This window comes from Chlamydotis macqueenii, chromosome 5, assembly GCF_036417535.1.
Source record: "Chlamydotis macqueenii isolate bChlMac1 chromosome 5, bChlMac1.mat, whole genome shotgun sequence".
NCBI lineage: Eukaryota > Metazoa > Chordata > Aves > Otidiformes > Otididae > Chlamydotis > Chlamydotis macqueenii.
In genome coordinates, this window is record NC_141560.1 from 25,997,663 (window position 1) to 26,017,273 (window position 19,611).

At 53.0% G+C, this 19,611-nt stretch overlaps 1 protein-coding gene across 1 annotated transcript; it reads right to left on the reverse strand.

Annotated features, from left to right (window-relative positions):
• Nucleotides 1–1,285: 1,285 nt before the first annotated feature.
• Nucleotides 1,286–19,373, reverse strand: JDP2 (Jun dimerization protein 2). The gene is made up of 4 exons (XM_086748750.1): nt 19,175–19,373; nt 8,402–8,625; nt 3,168–3,272; nt 1,286–2,320 (listed from the first exon to the last, which is right to left on the reverse strand). The coding sequence occupies exons 2-4, from the start codon at nt 8,600–8,602 to the stop codon at nt 2,135–2,137; spliced, it is 492 nt and encodes a 163-aa protein (XP_086604876.1). The 5' UTR covers nt 8,603–8,625; nt 19,175–19,373; the 3' UTR covers nt 1,286–2,134.
• Nucleotides 19,374–19,611: the final 238 nt, after the last annotated feature.

Consider the following 19,611-nt stretch of genomic DNA (forward strand, 5'->3'; position numbering starts at 1 on the left):
AAGGAAGCGCAGAGAACAGCTGCCCAGCGGCAAGGGCTGCACAGCAGGCGGTGGGAGCCAGGCCAGACACTGCTTTTCTCCACCAGAAGGTCCACTCTTTCAGGTCCTGTCCTTGTGCATCCCTCTGCAGCACCTCAGACAAGAAGTACTCCCAGGGCAAAAACTTTGCCTGTAACAAATCCAACCTGCTTCACACTAAATGAGGCAGCTGGCAGCATTTTGGGAGGTTCCACAGACAGAAGTTATGGAAAGGGAGTGGAAATGCAGGAAGAAAGTATGAGACAGAGAAAGGCCTAATGCCAGATATCCCTGGAGGTTAAGGGTTGGAAAAGGAGGCTAGAGAGAAACATGCACTGGAGAAGCAGTTGTGCCCAGGGAAGACCTTCTCCCACGCTGTTGTCACATTTAGGTCAAGCTCATCTTCTTGATGCTTTTTCAGCACTCCTGGCTGGGGTGTGCATCCGTACCAGATGCCGAAAGCTTCTTTCACTTGCATTTTGCACCAAAGTAGCCTCATCCACACTGGTAACGGGTAGGACACCAGATGGAAGAAGACTGGGTGCACCACGGCTCCTCTGAGACAACCCTCAGTGGCACCCCCGTGTGAGATGGGGTCTGCCCCAGTCCAGACCAAGGTACCTTCCCATAGGAGTCAGGAACACAGCAAATGTCAGGGCTTGGTTATTCATATGGAGATGCTCTTTCAGTCCTAGCCTTTGAAACACACCTGGCTGATTATCTTCTCAACCTCCACATCTTTGTGCTCAGCACTGGCCAAAACCTAGGACAAGCTTTAGGAGCTTTCCCAGCACGTCAGTTAGAACCCAGCAGAGACCCAAAGGAACTGTTCTCCACCTCCTTCCATGAAGGGATCACCACCACAAGTACACTGTGACAGCCCCCCCCCCATCTCTTTCTCATCCTTGAAATGAGTTCAAGCTGCTGTGTTCAGGCCTGAAACAAGAAGGATCAGGTAAGGATGGGATCGTCTCTCTGTTTCCCACATCTGACTTTCTACCTGGCAAGCCATGCCCTGCCTGACCTCTTTGGTGCAGCACTGAGCTCCTTCTTGCTTGACAATGATCAGCACCGCCTCCAAGGTTCCCAGCTTCCCCAGGGTGAATGCCCCTGGCCCATAGCTGCTACCACAAAGAACCACCAAAACCAGCTCTGGGATCTGCTCTACCATTCCACTCGGCCAGGGCCTGGCATATGCTGCCACGGTGCCGAGCTCTGGCCAGAGCCCATCATAGCCTGACCCAGAGAGAGCAACAGGAGGATGGCATACATAAAGGTAGCGTTTACTGAGAGATACAGAACTGAGTATTATGAAGGACATACATGGATGGAGAGGGTAGCGACACCACTGTGGAGGGCGGCTCAGACCCCCTTCCCAGAATCCCAGGGAAGGAGCTGGATGCTACCAGACAAGTAACACAATGGAGATAACTGTGGCGTATGCATTTGTAACAAACAGACCATCATAACATACATTTCTATGGGATCACATCTAGTGATTATATAAATCCATATAGAGATCGCTGTATAAAAACTTTGTAAAAAATACTTTAAAAAAGTGTAAAAATGTGCATTCAAAAGCACGGCCGACACGGACAGCTGAGCTGTAAACATTATACTGAGAGTGTGCTTGTGGGGGGCGCCTGCGCCACCGAGCCCCGACAGGCCTGCCCACCAGACGGGGCTGCGTCAAGTGTTTGCGGTTCTTGGGTTTGGGTTTCCCTCTGGAGCGTGCGTCAGGAGCGGTGGCCTCTGGGAAGGGTGCTGGTGGGCACCGGGTGGCTGCCGCTCCTTGGCCCCTGCGCCCCACGTGGGACGTGCTGCAGAGTCGCGGGTCCCCGAAGCCATGAGCAGGCTGAAGGGCCATGAGGTATCACAGGGAGGTTGCCCTCACCGGCACCACTAAGCCCTGCTCCTGGGTTCAGCCTCAGAGTACACGGTTGACAGGTTCCTGATCTTCTCTGTCCCCATTATTTGTTTGGTCCATAGTTCCCAAGGAAGCCCACTGGGTCTTGGCTGCACCAGGCCTGGGTGCACAGTTCTTCATACAGTACATACATTAGAGACCCTGGAAGACCCTGCGCCACTGTCTCCTCCTCCTGGCCCAGTGCCACCTTCACTTCTTCTCTAGCTGCTCCAGCAGTGGGTTGGCTTCGCTCTCGGGCGTCTTGATGCTGTCTGTCCGCACGATGCAGGTGGGACGGTGCCGGTTCAGCATCAGGATCAGCTGCTGCCTCTCCTGTTTCAGCTCTTCTATCTGGGCCTTCAGCTCAGCATTCATGAGCTCCAGACGCTCGGACTCCTAGCAGGACAGAAACACAACCACATGTGACTTTACTTGGACAGGACAAGATACAAGGAGAAACAATTCATCCAACAAGCCACCTCTGTTCAGAGCTGCCCCTCAGCCCCTGCAGCACAGGAGCAGCCCGACGACCTGCTGAGACACCAGGTCCCTCATCCACAGCCCCGCTGCTTTGCGTTACCCATTATCAGCGCAAGGAAATACACAGCCAACTGCTAGGACAGGTCTCTGCTGCTCCACAACAAAACACCTGCCTGGCTGCTTTTCATGGTCTGGAAGGGTGTTTGGAAACAAACCCACATTTAAGTTTTCACTTCCCATCTGCCCTTGTGAAATGGCTCCTTGTTATTCGCTGTGTGATTTGCCCACATCCCACCACCCCTTGCAGAAAAGCAGCAAGGTGCTGCGAGTTTTCCTGCCTTGGGGTCATGGGCGAGAGGGCATCTGGCCTCTGAACGGGGAAACCTTCAGGAATTTGAGCAAGGGGCCAGCATGCTGTCAGCCCATGTCCGGTGCCACAGTCCTGCAGTGCTCCTGCTCCGGCACTGAGGCAGGGACACTGTCAGCTCTCTCTCCCTGAAGCCCAGAGCCCACCTTCATCCCTGTCCCTGTCACGGGCACAGGGATGCCCGTGAGCTCTGCCTGGGCACGCACATGGCCACCAGCTTCACAGCCTCATGGAAAGGGGGGCAGCACGCCCGTATTTTCCCAGATAAGAGCACAGGAGCAAGGGGAAGCAAAGGGGCAGTTCAGGAGGGAGCACTGCCCGCAGCTGGGGCACCTTTCTAGGCAGGTGCCCACACCAAGGCCCCTGCTGTGCCCTGGGACAGATCAGGGCACCCACCCGCTGCAGGAACTCCGTCCTTTCCTTCTTCTTGTTACGACATCGAGCTGCTGCTACTTTGTTTTTCTCCCGGCGCCTTTTCCTTCTCTCCTCTTCCTCGTCCAGCTGCAACGAGACAGACAAGCCCAGGTCAGAGTCAGCTGGTGTGGGCCAGGGCAGGAGATAGGGGCAAGCACCCAGCAGCCCTGTCGGTGGCAGGGCAAGGAGAGGGGTGGCAGCCACCAGCGACATGGTCTAATCCTCGCCAGGAACCAGGCGCACTGCTACCATGGCCTCTAACTCCACTCTGTGGAGGCACGGGGAGGGAGACCAGTGCGGTACCCACAGCTGGGGACCCAGCTGGCAGGGGACAGATGACTCTTCGCAAGGCTGTTCCCTCCCTGAGAGGGGGCAGAGACAAGGGAAATAGAGTCCCATCCCACAAAGACGGGCACAGTTTGTCACACAGACATCTCCAGGCACAGCTCTGTGAGTGCAGTCATTCAAAGCATCGCACATGCAGCCAAGGGCAAGAGGCAGAGAAACCTGAAAGACCCCCCAACTGGGCCTGGCTGTTCCCCCGCTTCCAGTACATGGGACTGTCTGCTGCAGCTTCAGTGCTGGCCAAGTCACAGGGCCACAGTGATAAGGTGCGGACAGGTCCCACCTTCCCTGCACAGACGCGGGACACGGCAGTGCCTGCGCTGTTCGCCATGACTCAGCTGCTCTGTGCTATCTGACTCAAACCACACAGGCCAGGCCAATAAGCCCTATGGGTTGGAAACCCATAATCAAAGTATTTAAGGATATTTACTATAAAGCCTGTGTAAATGGCCTATGGCATGCTCACGTCTGAGAACTAAAGCCAGCTCCTTCAAGAAAAATCTGAGTGCTAGAAAGCCCTGCAAAGTCAGCATCCAGGTTACACTCTGCAGCATGGCTAGAGAAGAAAAGGTCCCAGTGCCTTCATCCACATTTGGCCTGGGACTCTGAAATTTGAGATGTCAGACTGAACTGCCTCATTCCTATCAACTGATACCTAACAGCATACATCTTTTCAAATGCAGTGGCAGCAACATTTGCTTTATGAGTTGCAGTCTATTTGCGCCTTCTCTAAGGGCAGCTCCAGTCTGAGAAGGCAGCCGCATCCTTCCCTTCGTACCTCCCCAGGTCAACGTGGCTGAGGGATACATCTCCCAGACGAGCCTCTCACAGCACACACCATCTCTACAGCCTTATTGCTCTAGTGCCTGGGCTTAGTCACCTCAAAAGGAAAGTCAGAGATTCTCAATGCCAAGGCCACAAAATGGTGGTAGGAGTGGAGGGCCACCAGACTACCCCACACATAAGTACACCGGTGGTGCCTGCAGGAAACAAAGCTGCAGGTGCCATGGTCTGCAGCACACTGTGCACGCTACTAGTAGTCACCACGTCCAAAGCCCACTCACTTATCAAAACACCTCAATGCGATGTGAAAGACAGGATGAAACACTGACTCAGCAGAGTCGGGGTACCTTAAGTAAGCTGCTGTGCTGGTTTTGGCTGGGATAGAGTTAATTTTCCTCACAGTAGCTGGTATGGGGCTATGTTCTGGATTTGTGCTGGAAACACACGCAGGGACGTTTTAGTTACTGCTGAGCAGCGCTTACACAGAGTCAAGGCCTTTTCTGCCTCTCACAACACCCCATCAGTGAGTGGGCTGGGGGTGCACAGGAAGTTGGGAGGCAGCACAGCTGGGACAGCTGACCCCAACTGACCAAAGGGATATCCCACACCATATGATGTCATGTTCAGCATATAAAGCTGGGGGAAGGAGGAGGAAGGAGGTGACATTCGGAGTTAGGGCATTTGTCTTCCCAGGTAACTGTTACATGCAATGGAGCCCTGTTTTCCTAGAGACGGCTGAACACGTGCGTGCTGATGGGAAGTAGTGAATTAATTCCTTGTTTTGTTTTGCTTGCATGTGTGGCTTTTACTTTACCTATTAAATTGCTTTTATCTCAACCCAGGAGTTTTCATTTTCACCCTTCCAATTCGCTCCCCGATCCCACCGCAGGGGTGGGGGTGGAGTGAGCAAGTGGCTGTGTGGTGCTTAGTTGCCAGTCAGGATCAAACCACGACGGCTGCATGTCCAATATGCAGCATGCAGCATACTTCAGAAGACAATATCCAAGTTTCATAACACTAATAGCTTTTGTATTTTCTCTACCTTACTTCCCAAACATTATACCAAAATTGCTATTTTAGATGGGGCTAAAATATTAAGCAAAGTCAGGACAAGCTGTGCACAGACTTCCATAATGCCAGGCTGCCTTTGCCAAGGCAGTGCCATGGGGCATCAAGCACCACACTTGAGAGAACCAGAATGGGAACTGCACTGATGCCCCCAAGTCCAGTTAGAAACGGCCAGTTCTCACTATGCTCATGTAGCTCAGACACAGCAGGTGTTAGCAGAAGTGACCAGGAAGGGTCTAACTCCATGCTCTGCTGCCTTTTCCTCCTGGCAGGACCAGAATACCCCACAGCAAGGCACAAGCAGCTCTTAAAAATTTTCCATGTGGAGTTGAAGAGGAGGTGGACATCAGGGTAGCCACTATTCCCCTCCGCACATTTACCAACCACTCATCTACCCCTCAGATCACTTCTCGGGCTATTAGTTCAAGGATTATTAGGAGGCTGTAGAGAGGGAACATGTGCTTACTGTTCCAAAGCGCAAGAAACACACCCCAAACTTTCCTGCAAAGGACATCTTGGGTTGTACAGGAACTGGAAGAGCAAACAGTGACTGCACAAGCCTCGCCATTTCCCTGGGAACTGCCTGACACATTTCCATGCCCTGTTGCTCCGTTCAGTGAGGAGCAAAGAATAAGTGACCGGTCTCTGTCCCCTTCAGCTTCCCCTCCACTCCACAGAGGGCCCAGCACAGGGCCATGGCTTTTACACCTGTACAGGTGCTCAAGGAGGGTGGCACAGCACACACAGCACCAGCTTGAACTCTTGGGTCTGCTTTTTGATCATCAGCCAGAGGGGCAGGGTTTTGTCCCAGAGGGAGCATCCTAAGGGGGTTTTGATGGCAGAGAAACCCAGCAGCACCTGTCTCCAGCAGCCCCAACAGGAGGGCAGCCTGCCCAGTGGGGCTGCCCATCACCCTACAGGCAAGCCAGCACCCACTGGCTGGGTTTTGCACACTCCCAGGGACAAACACCCCAGTGCCAGGAGATGCTGGTCCCCTGAGCACAGCAGAGAAAGCTTCCTGTGCCCCAGCTTGCGGGGAGCAGCCTGCCTTCCCAGGTGCCGCGCAGAGCGTGGCACGCCAGTACCCAGCATCTCCGGGCTCCAGCTCCCTGCGAGAGGAAAGCAGCTGCAGGCTGCATTGCAAAATTATGCGTGGGCAGCTTCTTGGCTACTCATGGGATAAGCAGCTACTGCTTCAGCTCCCCCAGGCTTCCACTGCAAAGCCTGTGCCAGGGGCAGCTCCATTTGCTGTCCTCAACTCCTGGGCTTCACAGGCCACGGAGGGGAGGAACCAGCTGCAGGGAAGACAGCTGCGCGGGGGCTGCCAGTGTATTTCCCCTTATCTTTCCTCCACATGGTGCCTCAACAACTGGCTCAGAGTACACTCGGTACTTCCAGTACCTGCTGCGGGGCAGAGCTGCCCTGTCCCTATTACGCAGAGGCCGGTGAGACCACATCCCTGTGCCCAGCGAGCAAAAGCAGCTGTTGCGGGGCCAGCTCAGAGGTGCCTGAGACACCCAAGGAAAGCAGCTGTGCCCGGGAAGACAGCACAGCTACAGACTCCCTCTTTCTTCCCCAACCACTGAAGCAAGGCAGGCATTGCACCCCGTTTGCTGCATGATACCCAGGCAAAAAGCTTGTGACAGCACTGGGCTTCAGCTGCCAACACACAACTTCTTTGCCAATAGAGGGACCAAAGACATTAGCATCCCCCAGGCCCTTCCGACAGCCTCCCGCAGCATCCTGGCCTCAGCTCCTGCCATTGCTGAGCTGCCCAGTCCTTGCCCATGTGAGCTCCATGGGATGTTGCATGAGCTGATCAGACAGCCCCTTGGGCACAGATCTCCCGTGCAAGGTGGTCAGATGGACACCATCGTACCAGCTCTCCCCAGAGGCCCACTGCAAGGGGCTGGGGGGAAGGAACAGGCACCCGCCTCGCAGGTGGGCGTAGGTGCTGCTGAGCTTCTGCCATAAGAATTGGGCCAAACCAACTGTCAGCACCATTTGGAGAGTGGGTGGCTCCCTGAAACTGCTGTTTTACCCCCTTCAGCTCACAGCTTATTACAGGCAGCTTTTCACATCATCTGGCACCTTCTCGCTGACATCTCCAGAGAATGCATGTCACCCTGTCCCCACACAGCATCATCTGAGGTATCCTCACGCAGGAGGAAATGCACTGTTCAGAAGGGTTGTTCATCAGACCTTCTGACAGCAGTAACCGCCCTCACCAACATGCGGCCTCCGAACTGACAGGTTCCCAGCTCCATCTGCAGACAGTGGGAGGTGCAAACACTCACCACCAGTACGGGTCAAGGAGGCAAAGACTGGACAACCAACACATGAGACAGCCACAAGGAAAACACTGTGCAAATGTCTCCCAGGTCCCTGCAGCCTGGTTCTGACGAGCCAGCCCGTGGTAGTGAGCAGAAGCTGCCCGCTTTCCCCGTCCCAGGAGCCCCAAGGTGAAGCCAGGGCCCCCCCTGAGCAACAGAGCAGGGGTAGCCCCAGTGGCACAAGCTGAGTCACCGCTGCCGCTCAGCGCCACTCACTCAAACGCCTCATCCCCATAGGAGAGGCAACGCCAATGCCAGCAGTACCAGGGGCTTGTTGGCACCAGAGACGGAATGAAAGCATCGTACAAGCCCTCTGACAGGCCACACAGCTTCTCCTTTGGGTGTGTGGCCCAACTCAGGGCCAAGGCTGCGCCAGATCCTGCTCCACAGGCAGGGTTTGAGTTCAGGCAGCTGCCAACAGCTGCGTGGGACCAGTTAGGTCTGGGACACTGAGGCCACCACTCCCAGCCCATGTCACAGGGACAGAAATTCAGGCACGAGGAAGAGGCAGCTGGTGGAAGAGCTGCCAACACGCATGTACATCACTAAACAGGCAGTGTGACATGCTTATAAAACAAATTGCTGTCCACCTGGCAGGAAACTCAAGTATAGGCAGGAAAGAAGCCCAGGCAGGTGCAAGCAACAGCCCTGCAGGGCCATCTGCAGCCAGCAGCCCCCGAGACTCACCTCACTTTTCACAGGCTGGGGTCTCTTCCCAAGCTTCACCTCCAGGAAGTGGAGCGGTGAGATCATGGCCCCGATGTTGCGGATGTCAGCGTACTTCAGCTCCTCAGCGGTCAGGGCTGTGCCAGGCAGTCCCGTCAAGGGGCCAAGCCCAGGCAGCGCGCCAGCCGTCAGGGACGGGTCGGGGATCTGCCCTGGCATCATAGCAGGGCAAACAGCTTCGTAGGCTGGAGGGAGAGTGAGATACGGCCCGTTACAACCCAGCTACAGGGCCTCACGACACACGTAAGCCAAATTTATTCTACAGTCCCATCACCTAATGGTGTGCAAACCAGGGAAAGCAGCCACTCTTCCCTGGATGGCAAAGGCAAGGACTACACAGAACCTGGGTGACAGAAACCAAAATATATGAATCCTGCTAGGAAGGATAACTACTGGTATGCAGACCAGGAAGGGAAGACACCTGAGAGATAAAGCACCAGAGGAATAAGAGCTGGCTGTAACAACAGTGATGGGGTCCCATGGACTGCTGGTTTTGGCACACATTCTCTGGAGTGCAGAAGATGAAGGTTTGCTCTTAACTGAGTTACGATTGATAGGTAGGTTATTAAGACAAGAAGGTGGCACAAAAAGGACCAGAGTATGGCTTAGGCTGGATTTCTTCTGGGCAGGCTCAGCCTTGGTCAAGGCTGGGACACAGAACATGGGGACCAGGGACAAAACTGCGAGAGAAAAACCTGCCACTGAACAAACATCTCCCAGCACAGACATGAGGAGGCAAAGGCTGGAGAGGAGGGGAAAAGGAACAAGGTGGAAAAGGCTTCTTCGATCAGGAAAGAAAAAAAATGAAATTGCAGTGCAAATGAGAATAGGATTGGGACAAGCTTTGGTAAGTCACTTATAGGCAGAAGAAAGTGAGTTACCATGAAACGTGAAAAACAAACAACTAAGAGATAAAGAAATAAAATTATACCTAAGATGGGAAGTCAATAGAGCTGGAGCTGTTATATCAGCCAAAAAGCAAAGGAAGCAGGTGGCTGTTGGCTACAGTGCAAGTACATCCCTGCCTGTGTAATGGGCCTGGGCCTCTCAGAAATGACCCAGTTACAACATGCAGAGTCAACTTCTGTCCACACAGCAACCATTTTTGCCCCCCTAAATTCAACCACATGTCCCACTGCTCTCCTTGCTCTGCCCAGCCGGATCAGACCCAGCACACTCCAGGAGCCTCCAGGCATCCACCTCATCCTGCCCCCATGCCAGGAGGCACCCACACCACAGGGAGAGGGACCAGTGACATCAGGAGAGGGAAACAGCCTAATGGAGTCGACCCAAAATCTCACTGAGCAGCTTCCTGCAGCCACTAGAGCCAGACACAAAGACTCGACTAGCAGCTGGGCAAACTCATGGAAAAGAGGTCCACTTTCAACTGCTGAAAGACCAGGTAATGGGTGATGCAGACTTTTGGTCCAGGCAGTACAGCTGTGCGAAGCAGAGGTGCACACACATTGTCAAGCCAGCTGTCACAGTTGCCCAGCACTTGCCACCCTGGGGTGACAAATCTGTGTCAGTACCATGCTGAAAACTTGAGTAAAGCTGCATGTGAGATAGCACTGTTGGATCACAGAGTCATAGAACAGTTGAGGTGAGAAGGGACCTCTGGAGATCACCTGGTCCAACCTCCCTGCTCAAGGAGGGTCCGTGGAAGCAGTTTGAACAGGGTTAATCATGACAAACAGAGAACATTAACAATTCCTTGGTGCTGGCACATGTCTTTAGCCAGGAGATTATCTGGTATATTTGTTAATGTGAAGGAAGAGGAGATGAGCAGCAGAAAGGAAGGAAAGCCAATCATACAGGATAGTCAAGGGCAGAGAGGCTAATGCAAGCTCCACAGCTCCCAGCAAGCTGTACTGGTGTGACAAAGGGATTTGCATCAGAGAGCACCTACAAGCTGTAATACAGTGTGAGCTGTCATACGCTCTAATCTGCCACCGAAGAGGTCCAGGTGTCAGCACGAGATATCTCCCAGAAGAGTTTGCTCAGCAGACAGCAGCAATGACCAACCTGACTTGAGAAAGAACATGTAAAGCAAATGCAGCAGGAAGACCATGACCACAGAGAGGCAGTTAGCAGGGATCAAGTCCTCTGCTCTGGTCATCCTTCAGGAGGAGAGACCAGAAAAGGGAGAGCAGGCCAGTGCTCAGCAGTGCTGGTATGCGGGGGGAGGAAGCTGGGCCTGGGGGAGCTGATCTGCACAAGGGCATTAAAGCCTGAAAAGGAGAAGATGGGAAAGATAGGAGAGAGAAGTAACTTTTGAAGCAAAGTTTTACTACCTAAAGACACGGACTCCTGTCCATTTGGCCACAAAAGAGAAAGAAAATACTTGGTAATGGTACTTGACCTCAGAAAAGACTACACATCAACTCACTGAGATTGCAAGGACCTAAACTGATCCAAAGTATTCATTCTTCTACAGCGGTCTCTAAACCAGACAGCTGTAATTCCACATCTGCAGTGGTTGCCTTGTACGGTGTCAGGAGATGCCTGCTCACAGCAGGGCTCTGAAGCTCCATGCTACCACCCTCCTCTTCCTTTCAGGCCTACACACGGCTAAAATGCTCCCCTCTTCCAGAAAGTGGGCACCATCCTACCCAAAGCTGCACTCCAGACAGAAAAAATGCAAAGAGTTACTTAGGAACAGTGCCTAAATCCCTACCATCTTCCTCAGAGACTGTCTGTCTCCAGCAGGAAAGCGCCGGGTCAGTGAGGTGGCATTGCAAAGGGGAGGTACAGGACATACTGCCACAGGACTCAGCTGCATGGAGTTAAATTCAGCCTACCATTTTGGGATAGCTGCACGAACTGCAGAGCTAGCCATTTCCCAGGCACTGCCACTCAGACAACGTGCTGTGGCACTGGGGAAGAAGCCTGCCAACAGCAGCGCGCACCGGGCCAGCTGCCACGCATCCCCCCACCAGCAATCCCACAGATGTCCATCCCCAGCTTGAACAGTTTGGGTTTAAGTAAAAATAAATCAGTAGCTAAAGTACATGAACACCCTCTCAAAGTCTCGCTCCTGCAAATACCACATGTGAGCTGCTATGGCCCATGCTGATTTGGGGCCCTGACCGACCCTTTCACAGGCTTCCGGATAGGAACTGACTTGAGCCCAGCACTAGATGCCTAAATCCATTCCGGACTGAGGGGACCTGGTTTTAATTTGTTGTCTTCCATCATGACATGCAGCTGACACCATCCAGGTGCTGTGCTGGACAGTCCAGGTCCTCAGCTAGAACGAATTCAGGGTCACCGCAATTTATTAAATATGGAGGAAGGAGAAATCCGTTCTTTAGAGTGTGGGACTACTCAGCCACCAAGCACCCCCTGTGCACTCTGAGCCTGGGGCAGCTCCCCAGGGACAACTGGCTAAAGACTTGAGAAAATGTTATATATTCCCTGTCCTCCTTTTCCCTCTGCCTCTTTGATCTGGTACCTTAATATGCCTTGAAATAGCCTCCATAGCAGTTTGACATTAAGCATAGGTCAGAGTGAAGGTGCTGGCCTAGTATCTAACATGCTCTAAAAAAACCTTATCCTGAACCCAGGGACTGCACCGCGAAAGCCCACATCACATCTGCATCAGTGTAAACTAAATCTAAAAGCTGCCCAAACCAAAGCACCAGGAGCTACCTGGAAGAACATGAACTTTCAGATTAAGATGAGCTGAGAACTAGGTGGGAAGGGGGAAAGTGAATTCTACAAGTGAGATCTTGCTTAGCGGTCAGGAAGTTCAGGAGCACATTGAGAACTGCCAAGAGTCAAGCTGAGCTAGACCTCAGAGAGGAATGTAAAACCATTCCCAGCAGGGCTATAACCACACAAATAAGAAGGGAATGAGGAGAGATGCCATCCCTCTCTGCAGAGCAGGGGTGCAGTGACAGATCAACCCACCCAGCCCTCAAGGCCCCTCAGCTCCAGGCACTGTTACTTCCTGCTGATCAGAGGGACTCTTGTTCTACTCCTTTTGCCTCTTCCTCCTGTAAGAGAGGCTTTCCTTTCATCCCAAGTCCCAGATACTTTCACCTTCTTTTCTGGTTAATGCTAGAAGTAAGAAGTTGTACTTCGATTGTGTCAAAAAAGCCAAGGTACGTCACTCTATTTAATAGTATGGCCTTCTTCCCAAGGCCGTTATCCTGGAAGACGCTGACATGCCTGCCTATAGCTCCAGCATATGTCTACCACGTTTGCATGGGAGGGCAGAAAAAAACTTCAAGTTCAAGATCTGAGTTTGACCTTTAAGTTACAGTTTTTCAACAGCCACATCTTGCTTGATGGGGTGAATACAGCTGGTGCCTTGTCAATTCCTAATTCCTTTCTGGATATTCCCTTGCAGTATTTGCTATTTCTAAGGCACATAAACCAGCTCACCTCCGTATCCCTTCCCTTTCTAACACAGTATTTTAGCTGGGCTTCATATTAGTTTTTTTTCTTTTCATAACTGATTATTAACACAGTCCTTTCTCCTCAATACCAGGCAGTCTTTCAATGTCTCCTTACACGAGCTGAGAAATAGTGTCTTCAGTAAAACCTAGCTTTCTGGTGTCCTGTGGCTGAACACAATTCCTGCATTGCATCAGCTATGCTTTTTCACGTAACAAAGCCAACAGCAGAGCAAAGCAGCAAGAGGAAAGAGAATGTGCAGTCTTACATCTGACACTGGGATCTGCGTGACGCCAGCTGCTTGAGTTTACATTCACCGTAGCTGTGCCTTCTGCACTGATGCTGTTCATCATTTTGTGCCACATCAAGATGCTCCAGAGCGAATTAGGAGACAGAGGAGGCTTTCTAAAAACTTCAGTTCAGTGATGAGCAGCTTGTGTCATTCAATGCCCTCTTCAGCAACTATTCTAACAGCAAAAATCTGGTCAACACATGATTACATGGGTCAAAATTCAGTTTGTATTTCCTTAGCTTTGCCTCTACACTCCCCTTGTTCTGGTTGAAATGCTGTAACACAAGACTTGACCTCTTGCCGAAATGTCTGTAAACCCTCCTAATTATTGCAGTCACTTTTGCATCCTTGCTTTGGCACTGTTCTTCTTGTGGTCTCGGTCAACTCCAGGTCAAGCTCAATTATTTTACCAGCAGTCTCATCCCCAAAAAGCTGACAACAGTACAGCTTCCTTTGCTCACCTTGGTTTTGCTGCATCTTTCCCATCAGTGACGAGTGTTTCTGTGCTTTGTCCCCCAACTATGTCCTGAGGGTCAACAGTCTGTGGCACTGGTTGATTTAATATTTCTTAAAGGCAGTGTCCATAACTCATAGGTTTTCTCCTATTGCCAGGGTCTGTTATCTTCTGGAGCCCGTGACCTAGTGGGAAGAAGCTTTACGAAGCCGTTACTGTGCCACACAGTTGCTCAGCTTCCCCAGTGACACTGTCCTCCTATTCTTTCTCCGACAACTCTAACGTTCATTTGCTTGTTTTTTTCGTTTGGTTTTTTTTTTCCTTCCCATACTGATTTTGCTGCTACTTTTTCTGGGGACTCTTTTTGTTTGTTTTCTTTTGAAGGAGCTGATGTTTGCACAGCAGTTACGGCATAAATCTAATGTGCGTAGGCACAATCCACGTAACCCAGTGTCCCCAGGGGCTTGTACTCCAGTTGCTAGCTTGTATTCACACTCCTCCTGCCACCTCCTCAGTGCTATTCTTACCCACAACTAAAAGTGGCACAGGAATGCCAATCTGTGTTGAAATCATACATTTATTTCCCTGTGTACCAACTGCCTTGGTTTGTATTCACTGTTCCCCCAGGACCATCCTATGCATCCTCAGTTTTCTAGGTGCTGTTTGCTTCTTCATAAATCCAATGCAGTTGCTGCTGTGTCAACAGCATCATCATGCAAAGAGCACCACGACATCCCCAAAGCAGGCTCCGACAGTCACATTCCAATTTAAATTGCCATTACTGTCTTATCTCTGCTGTCAGCTTCCTTGGCAAGAGTGAGGGCTGTTTGCAACCTTATTTTCAACTTTGCTGTCGATAAATCATGGTTTCTCCCAACATAAGCTATTTTACATGCTCTGATATCTGCAATGCTTGATCCAAGTACCCTTCTGATGCCGAGAGTCAGTCTAGCACCTAATACTGCCAGCCAGCAGATTCTGACACTCTGTAAATACCAGCATGTTTCTCTTTTGCCCATGTTAAGCACTGCACTGAGGCGAAATCTGTCCTACCAGCTCTTCCCCATGCTGCCTGCAGAGCCAAGGCTGCGCTCACCTGTTGTTCTCTCACTCCAGGCTTGACCTGGGTGCCTGTTATTACTTGTCAGCTACCATACATCAGAGCACTGCCAACGTCTGTAAGCCACCATACAAGTGATCTTTAATCTCTTCACCAGTGTGTTAGCACTTAGTATGCTAGTTAGCACTTAGTGTGCTACGTCCTGTCACAGCAATTGGCCTTTCATCTGCTCCTGGCCAACAGACAATAACTCTGCTGTGGAGATCAGAAGTAGTGCTACCATCCACGAGAAGCAACTTCTGGTTCCTTAGATTTCACTACAGCTTAATTGTCATTTTTTACTTTTTCTAGCTCCTGGCTATCAAGTTGGCTCAGCCTGTATGTCATACATCGCATCTTTCTAGTTCCTTCTGTCAGCAGAACAATGATTTACATGAAAGCCCTTTCCTGACATGCCCAACTTCTCATGCCCCAAGAATGTAACTTCCTAAACAAAGACAGGGCAGTTGGCTACTACTCCTTCTCTGAAGCACAGAGCCGCTTGGTTTTTTTCCATCTAGACTCTCCTGGCTGGGGAGACTGCAAGGTGCTGAGGGTCAGTGGAGCCTACAAGCCTTCTTCCACTTCAAGGTTCAGCCTCCACTGAGTGCCAAGTTAAGCAGAATGAAATTGAAGGCAGAAAGCCACAGCCTCACATTCCCAGCACCACAAGTACCTAGCCATGCAATTACAGTTTTCTTCTGTCATCTAAAATGGCACACTCTCCCATTCCCACGCAACTGCTGCCTGCTCTAGATGCATCCGATGCATCTAGTTTTGAGTAGTACTTTACAGCAGGTCACTCTATCTCCTGTCTAGCTTCTTCTGGCCTGCATTGTTAAAAGCAGTAACTTGCAGTGCCAGTGCCAAAGGCCACACTGTTCAGTATAAAGTTATTTGCCAACCACCAGAACACAGCAGCAGCCAGGCACTTTGGTTGTAATCAGTCTTTTCAGATACCCATGCAGTAGTGCTGGCAAATGGGGACTTTCACAACAGCCACTGTGCATTCATTCATTCAGCTGCTGAACCTGTTGATGCCATGGAATCCACCACCTGGAGCATACTGAAATGCTGCAGTGACACCCACTGAGATAAAACTGTGCACGCCCTCTCCTTACCAAGGACCTAACATTACTTAGCATTTTATGGCATCAGGGAGATGACCCTTTATTTAAAGACCAGTTTAAGGCACAATCACAGCACGGCTTACCAAGTATACTGTGCAGCAGCATGCCACCTCAGTATGGTAGACACCGTAGTGCTTCACTACCTCCACACTCCACTTCCATCCCAAGAGGGAGAGACAGCTCCTACAACCAGACCCTGGGTTTGCAGGGCCAAAGCATCCCGCAGACCCCTCCAGCTGCTGCCCTTGCTGTTCCCCTCCTCTCACGGGCAACCTCACACAGTAGGAGAAGAGCTGCAGGGTTTGTGAACACCTGTACATGTAATGTCCCCTCCCAAACTCCCAAGCTCCAGTGACTAGACTGCAGGGCCAAAATGCTAAAGACAGGAAAGAGCTGTGAAGGACAGTTCCTCAGGAGATGGAAGTCTAAACCCATTTCATGAGCAGGAACAGTCTGGCTCAGTCCTGCACATCTAGTTCCACACAGATGGCAGGAGGAACGTCCGAGTCACTCACAGACAGAAGGCTATGAAAAGCTTTCTGAAAACAGGAATGCAGAGAGCCTTGTTGCCTCTCTGCTCTTCTCCATCAGGGAGGCATGCAGCTCCCTACACCGCACCACAGGGCAGCCCAGAGAGGACATCGTCTCCTTGGCAGCAGGGCAGTTTTGCAGCCCCTGACTCAGCTGAGTCCCACCATCAGGCCCCCACATTTGCCTGCCTGATGCTTTGACTCCTTATCCTCATTATGAGGAGGGAGGATACTGGTCCTCCAGTCCTCAGCTTTAGAAATAACCCCTCTTTTGCTATTAGCAAAGCAGTCAGCTCTCAGTCTTTTTTGCACAAGTATTTTCCTCCATGCCTCCACAGGGCAGCAGAAAGCTCTAGTTTAGCATTACACTGCCCTCACCACTGCAATGCAGCCACTGACTTGCAAGCAACCTGTGACAGCGGGGTTTTGTACAGCACCTAGCATAGCAAGGCTCCTCTATTGTAATAATTAATTGCAATAACTGCAAAAAAAAAAAAGCAATCAATTATCAGAGCATTATCATTACAGATTGCAATTAATTATTTGTGGCAGACATTTAATAACGCTGCACCAGCCACTGGACGGCAGTACAGAGCTGGAAGGTAAGAGCTATCCTGCTTCTGCCCGAAGCAGCTCGAAGGGATTTGAGGAGAAAGGAGTATTCTGGTCTGAGCTAGGCTGCAGCTCAGACACCGAGGTTAACGACTGACTTGTTGAAATCCCCCAGGACCTTCCATGACCACATGTGGTCAGGGCTGGAATCTTCTTCAAGAAGACAACCCTACTCCAGCCCAGAGCTCTGCCCTCAGGGGCCAAGGATGGCCTCAGAGCTGAGAGGCTCCCCCTACAAACTCCGCAAAACTATGTCCCGGATGCCAGGGTCATTCACAAAGACCTCTAATCCATATAAAGACCAGCTCTGCCTGGTTTGCAACAGCCCTGCTTGGCTGAGAGGCCCATATGAACCTTCAGCTCCCTGACTGCACGTTAAAATAGCCTACAACGTTTGGACAGATACTCTGAACAGTCCACTGAGAAACCCATGCAAGCAGACAAAGACAGATGGCATCAGGTTTACCATGCCCCCTCCCTGCTGCACTGGCACTGCAGGACACGTGCAGGCTGGCAAGGGGTCTGTGCCACACACCACGGCTCTGCCTCCCTTGCTGTTGGGGCCAGGTCCACCAGGAACAGCTTCCTGCAGTTAAATGAGCCTCTCAACAGCTTTGCACTCAAGACACTGCGTGCTGCCAAGTACCTGGCCCAGGCAATGCAGCTGAAGTAGCAAACACCAGCACGAGGAAAGAGACCGCAGAGCAGATGCTCAGCGCTGCTGGCGCTTGAGCAGCCTAGCTGGACACACGGCTCAGATGAAGAGGGCAGGCAGAGGCAAGAGGTGTGAGGGAGTATCTACTCCTTGGCAAGGACCACAGCACACAGAGACCTTTGCATCCTGTAAGAAGGGAAACGCTCAATGCTCAGCCATGAAGAGGAGGGAGAAGCATCCATACGTGTCCCAGCAAGGAGACAGAGGCAGCAACCCGCACGTTAGCTCTCAGCAGACCCAGTTAATCCCTCAGACCCCAGGAACCCGGGACAACCAATCCCCGCTTGACACAGGGACAGTCTGGACAGCAGCTCCTGCAGCCACCCACTCACCCCCCAGATGGGCAGGTTTTTGCTTTTTCAAATCACTAGGAGTCGTACTAAGAACCTGAACTCAACGACTGGCATTCTCAGATGTACCCACGCACATGCTTACCAGCAAATTCCCAGTGCAGACTCTGGCAACAGCCTCCAGAGAGAGTTTTTCACGCAAGTTTTTCTCAAAACTAGCTAAAGAATCCTGGTCTGAGCTGCAGAAGCATTTGTTTCTGCTGAGCTCTCGGAGTCCAAACACACACACACGCACACACACGGTTTGGCAGTGGTTGTGTTCCAGGGCTGGTAATACAAGCCATGGAGCAGGCTGCCAAGACAAGCAAGAGAACGCGCCAGGCCCCGTTTCATTGGCCACCATACGCTGCATATGGCCCTGGAACCAGCCAGCAGAGTGTTCTCACCCGCCTTGAAGGCATAGCAGACCCTGTGTTTTCAAATACACCTCCACAGGGCCTTCATTAAAGGAAAATGGAAACATAATGTGGCTCTTGCTCTCTTGGTATTTCTCCCTTTCCCCCCATTTGCTCTCAAACCTATTTCCCTCCCATGGAAAAAAAAAAAAAAAAAAAAAAAAAAAAACCCAACAGTCCGTCCCGGAGCAGACCGTGCAAAAGAATGCAACTTCCATTCAACTCCATGCCTGACTGCTACAGCGGACTTGGGACCGGGCGGCGGCGGGGGGGACCTCCGGGGCCCCTTCCCTTCCCCGGGCCCCGCGGGCTGGAAGGGCCGCTCGCCGCGCCGCCCGCCCTCCCCGCGGCACAAAGGCGGCGGCCGGAGGGAGCCCGGGCCCCTCACCTGCGCGCCGGGCCGGCAGGTGAAGCGGAGGCAAGGAGGGCGCCCAAAAACGGGGGTGGGGGAGGCCGCTCCCCGCCGCCTCCGCAGCGGATCGGGGCCCCCGCGCACAGCCGGGTGCGGGGGTAGCGGCCCTGCTTCCAGCCGCCGGTGCGGCTCTGCCCGCCCCCCCCCAACGCCTCCCACGCAGGATCTCCCCACGCCTCCGCGGTGCGCCCGACCGCTGGCAGCCGGACCCCCTCCCCGCCCGGAGGGCAGCGCTCTGCCCGCCGCCGCGGGTTGCAGGGATGGCTGCTCCTCCGGCCGCCCCCCCGCCCCGGCCCCCCGCCGCCATACCGGCCCGCCCGGCGCTCCCCGCCGCCCGCACCCACCGTGCAGGGGGACCGGGCCGCCGGGGTGCCCGCGGGGCTGCAGGCTCGGCCCCGCCGCCCGGCTGCGCGGCGCTGCCCCGGGCCCCGCCGGGTGCCGATGTCGCTGCCGGCCGCCGCCGGGGCGCCTTGGCCCCCCGCCGCCCCGGTGCGCGCCTCCCGCAGGCTGTGGCGGGCGGCGGGGTGGGTTGCATCAGCCCCGGTTATATAGCGGCCCCGGGCTGCGGGGAGGGGTCGGGAATGCGGAACCGGCGGGGCTGCCAGCGCCACACGTCAGGGAGGGCGGGGGAGCGGGGCCGCGGGGCGGGGAGCGCCGCGCAGGGGTGGGACCAGCCGGGGCACCGGCACCCCGACATCCCGCACCCGGCACCCCGCATTCTGCACCCCACAGCCTGGCATCCTCGCAGCCAGCATCTCGCACCCCGCATCCCGCACACCGC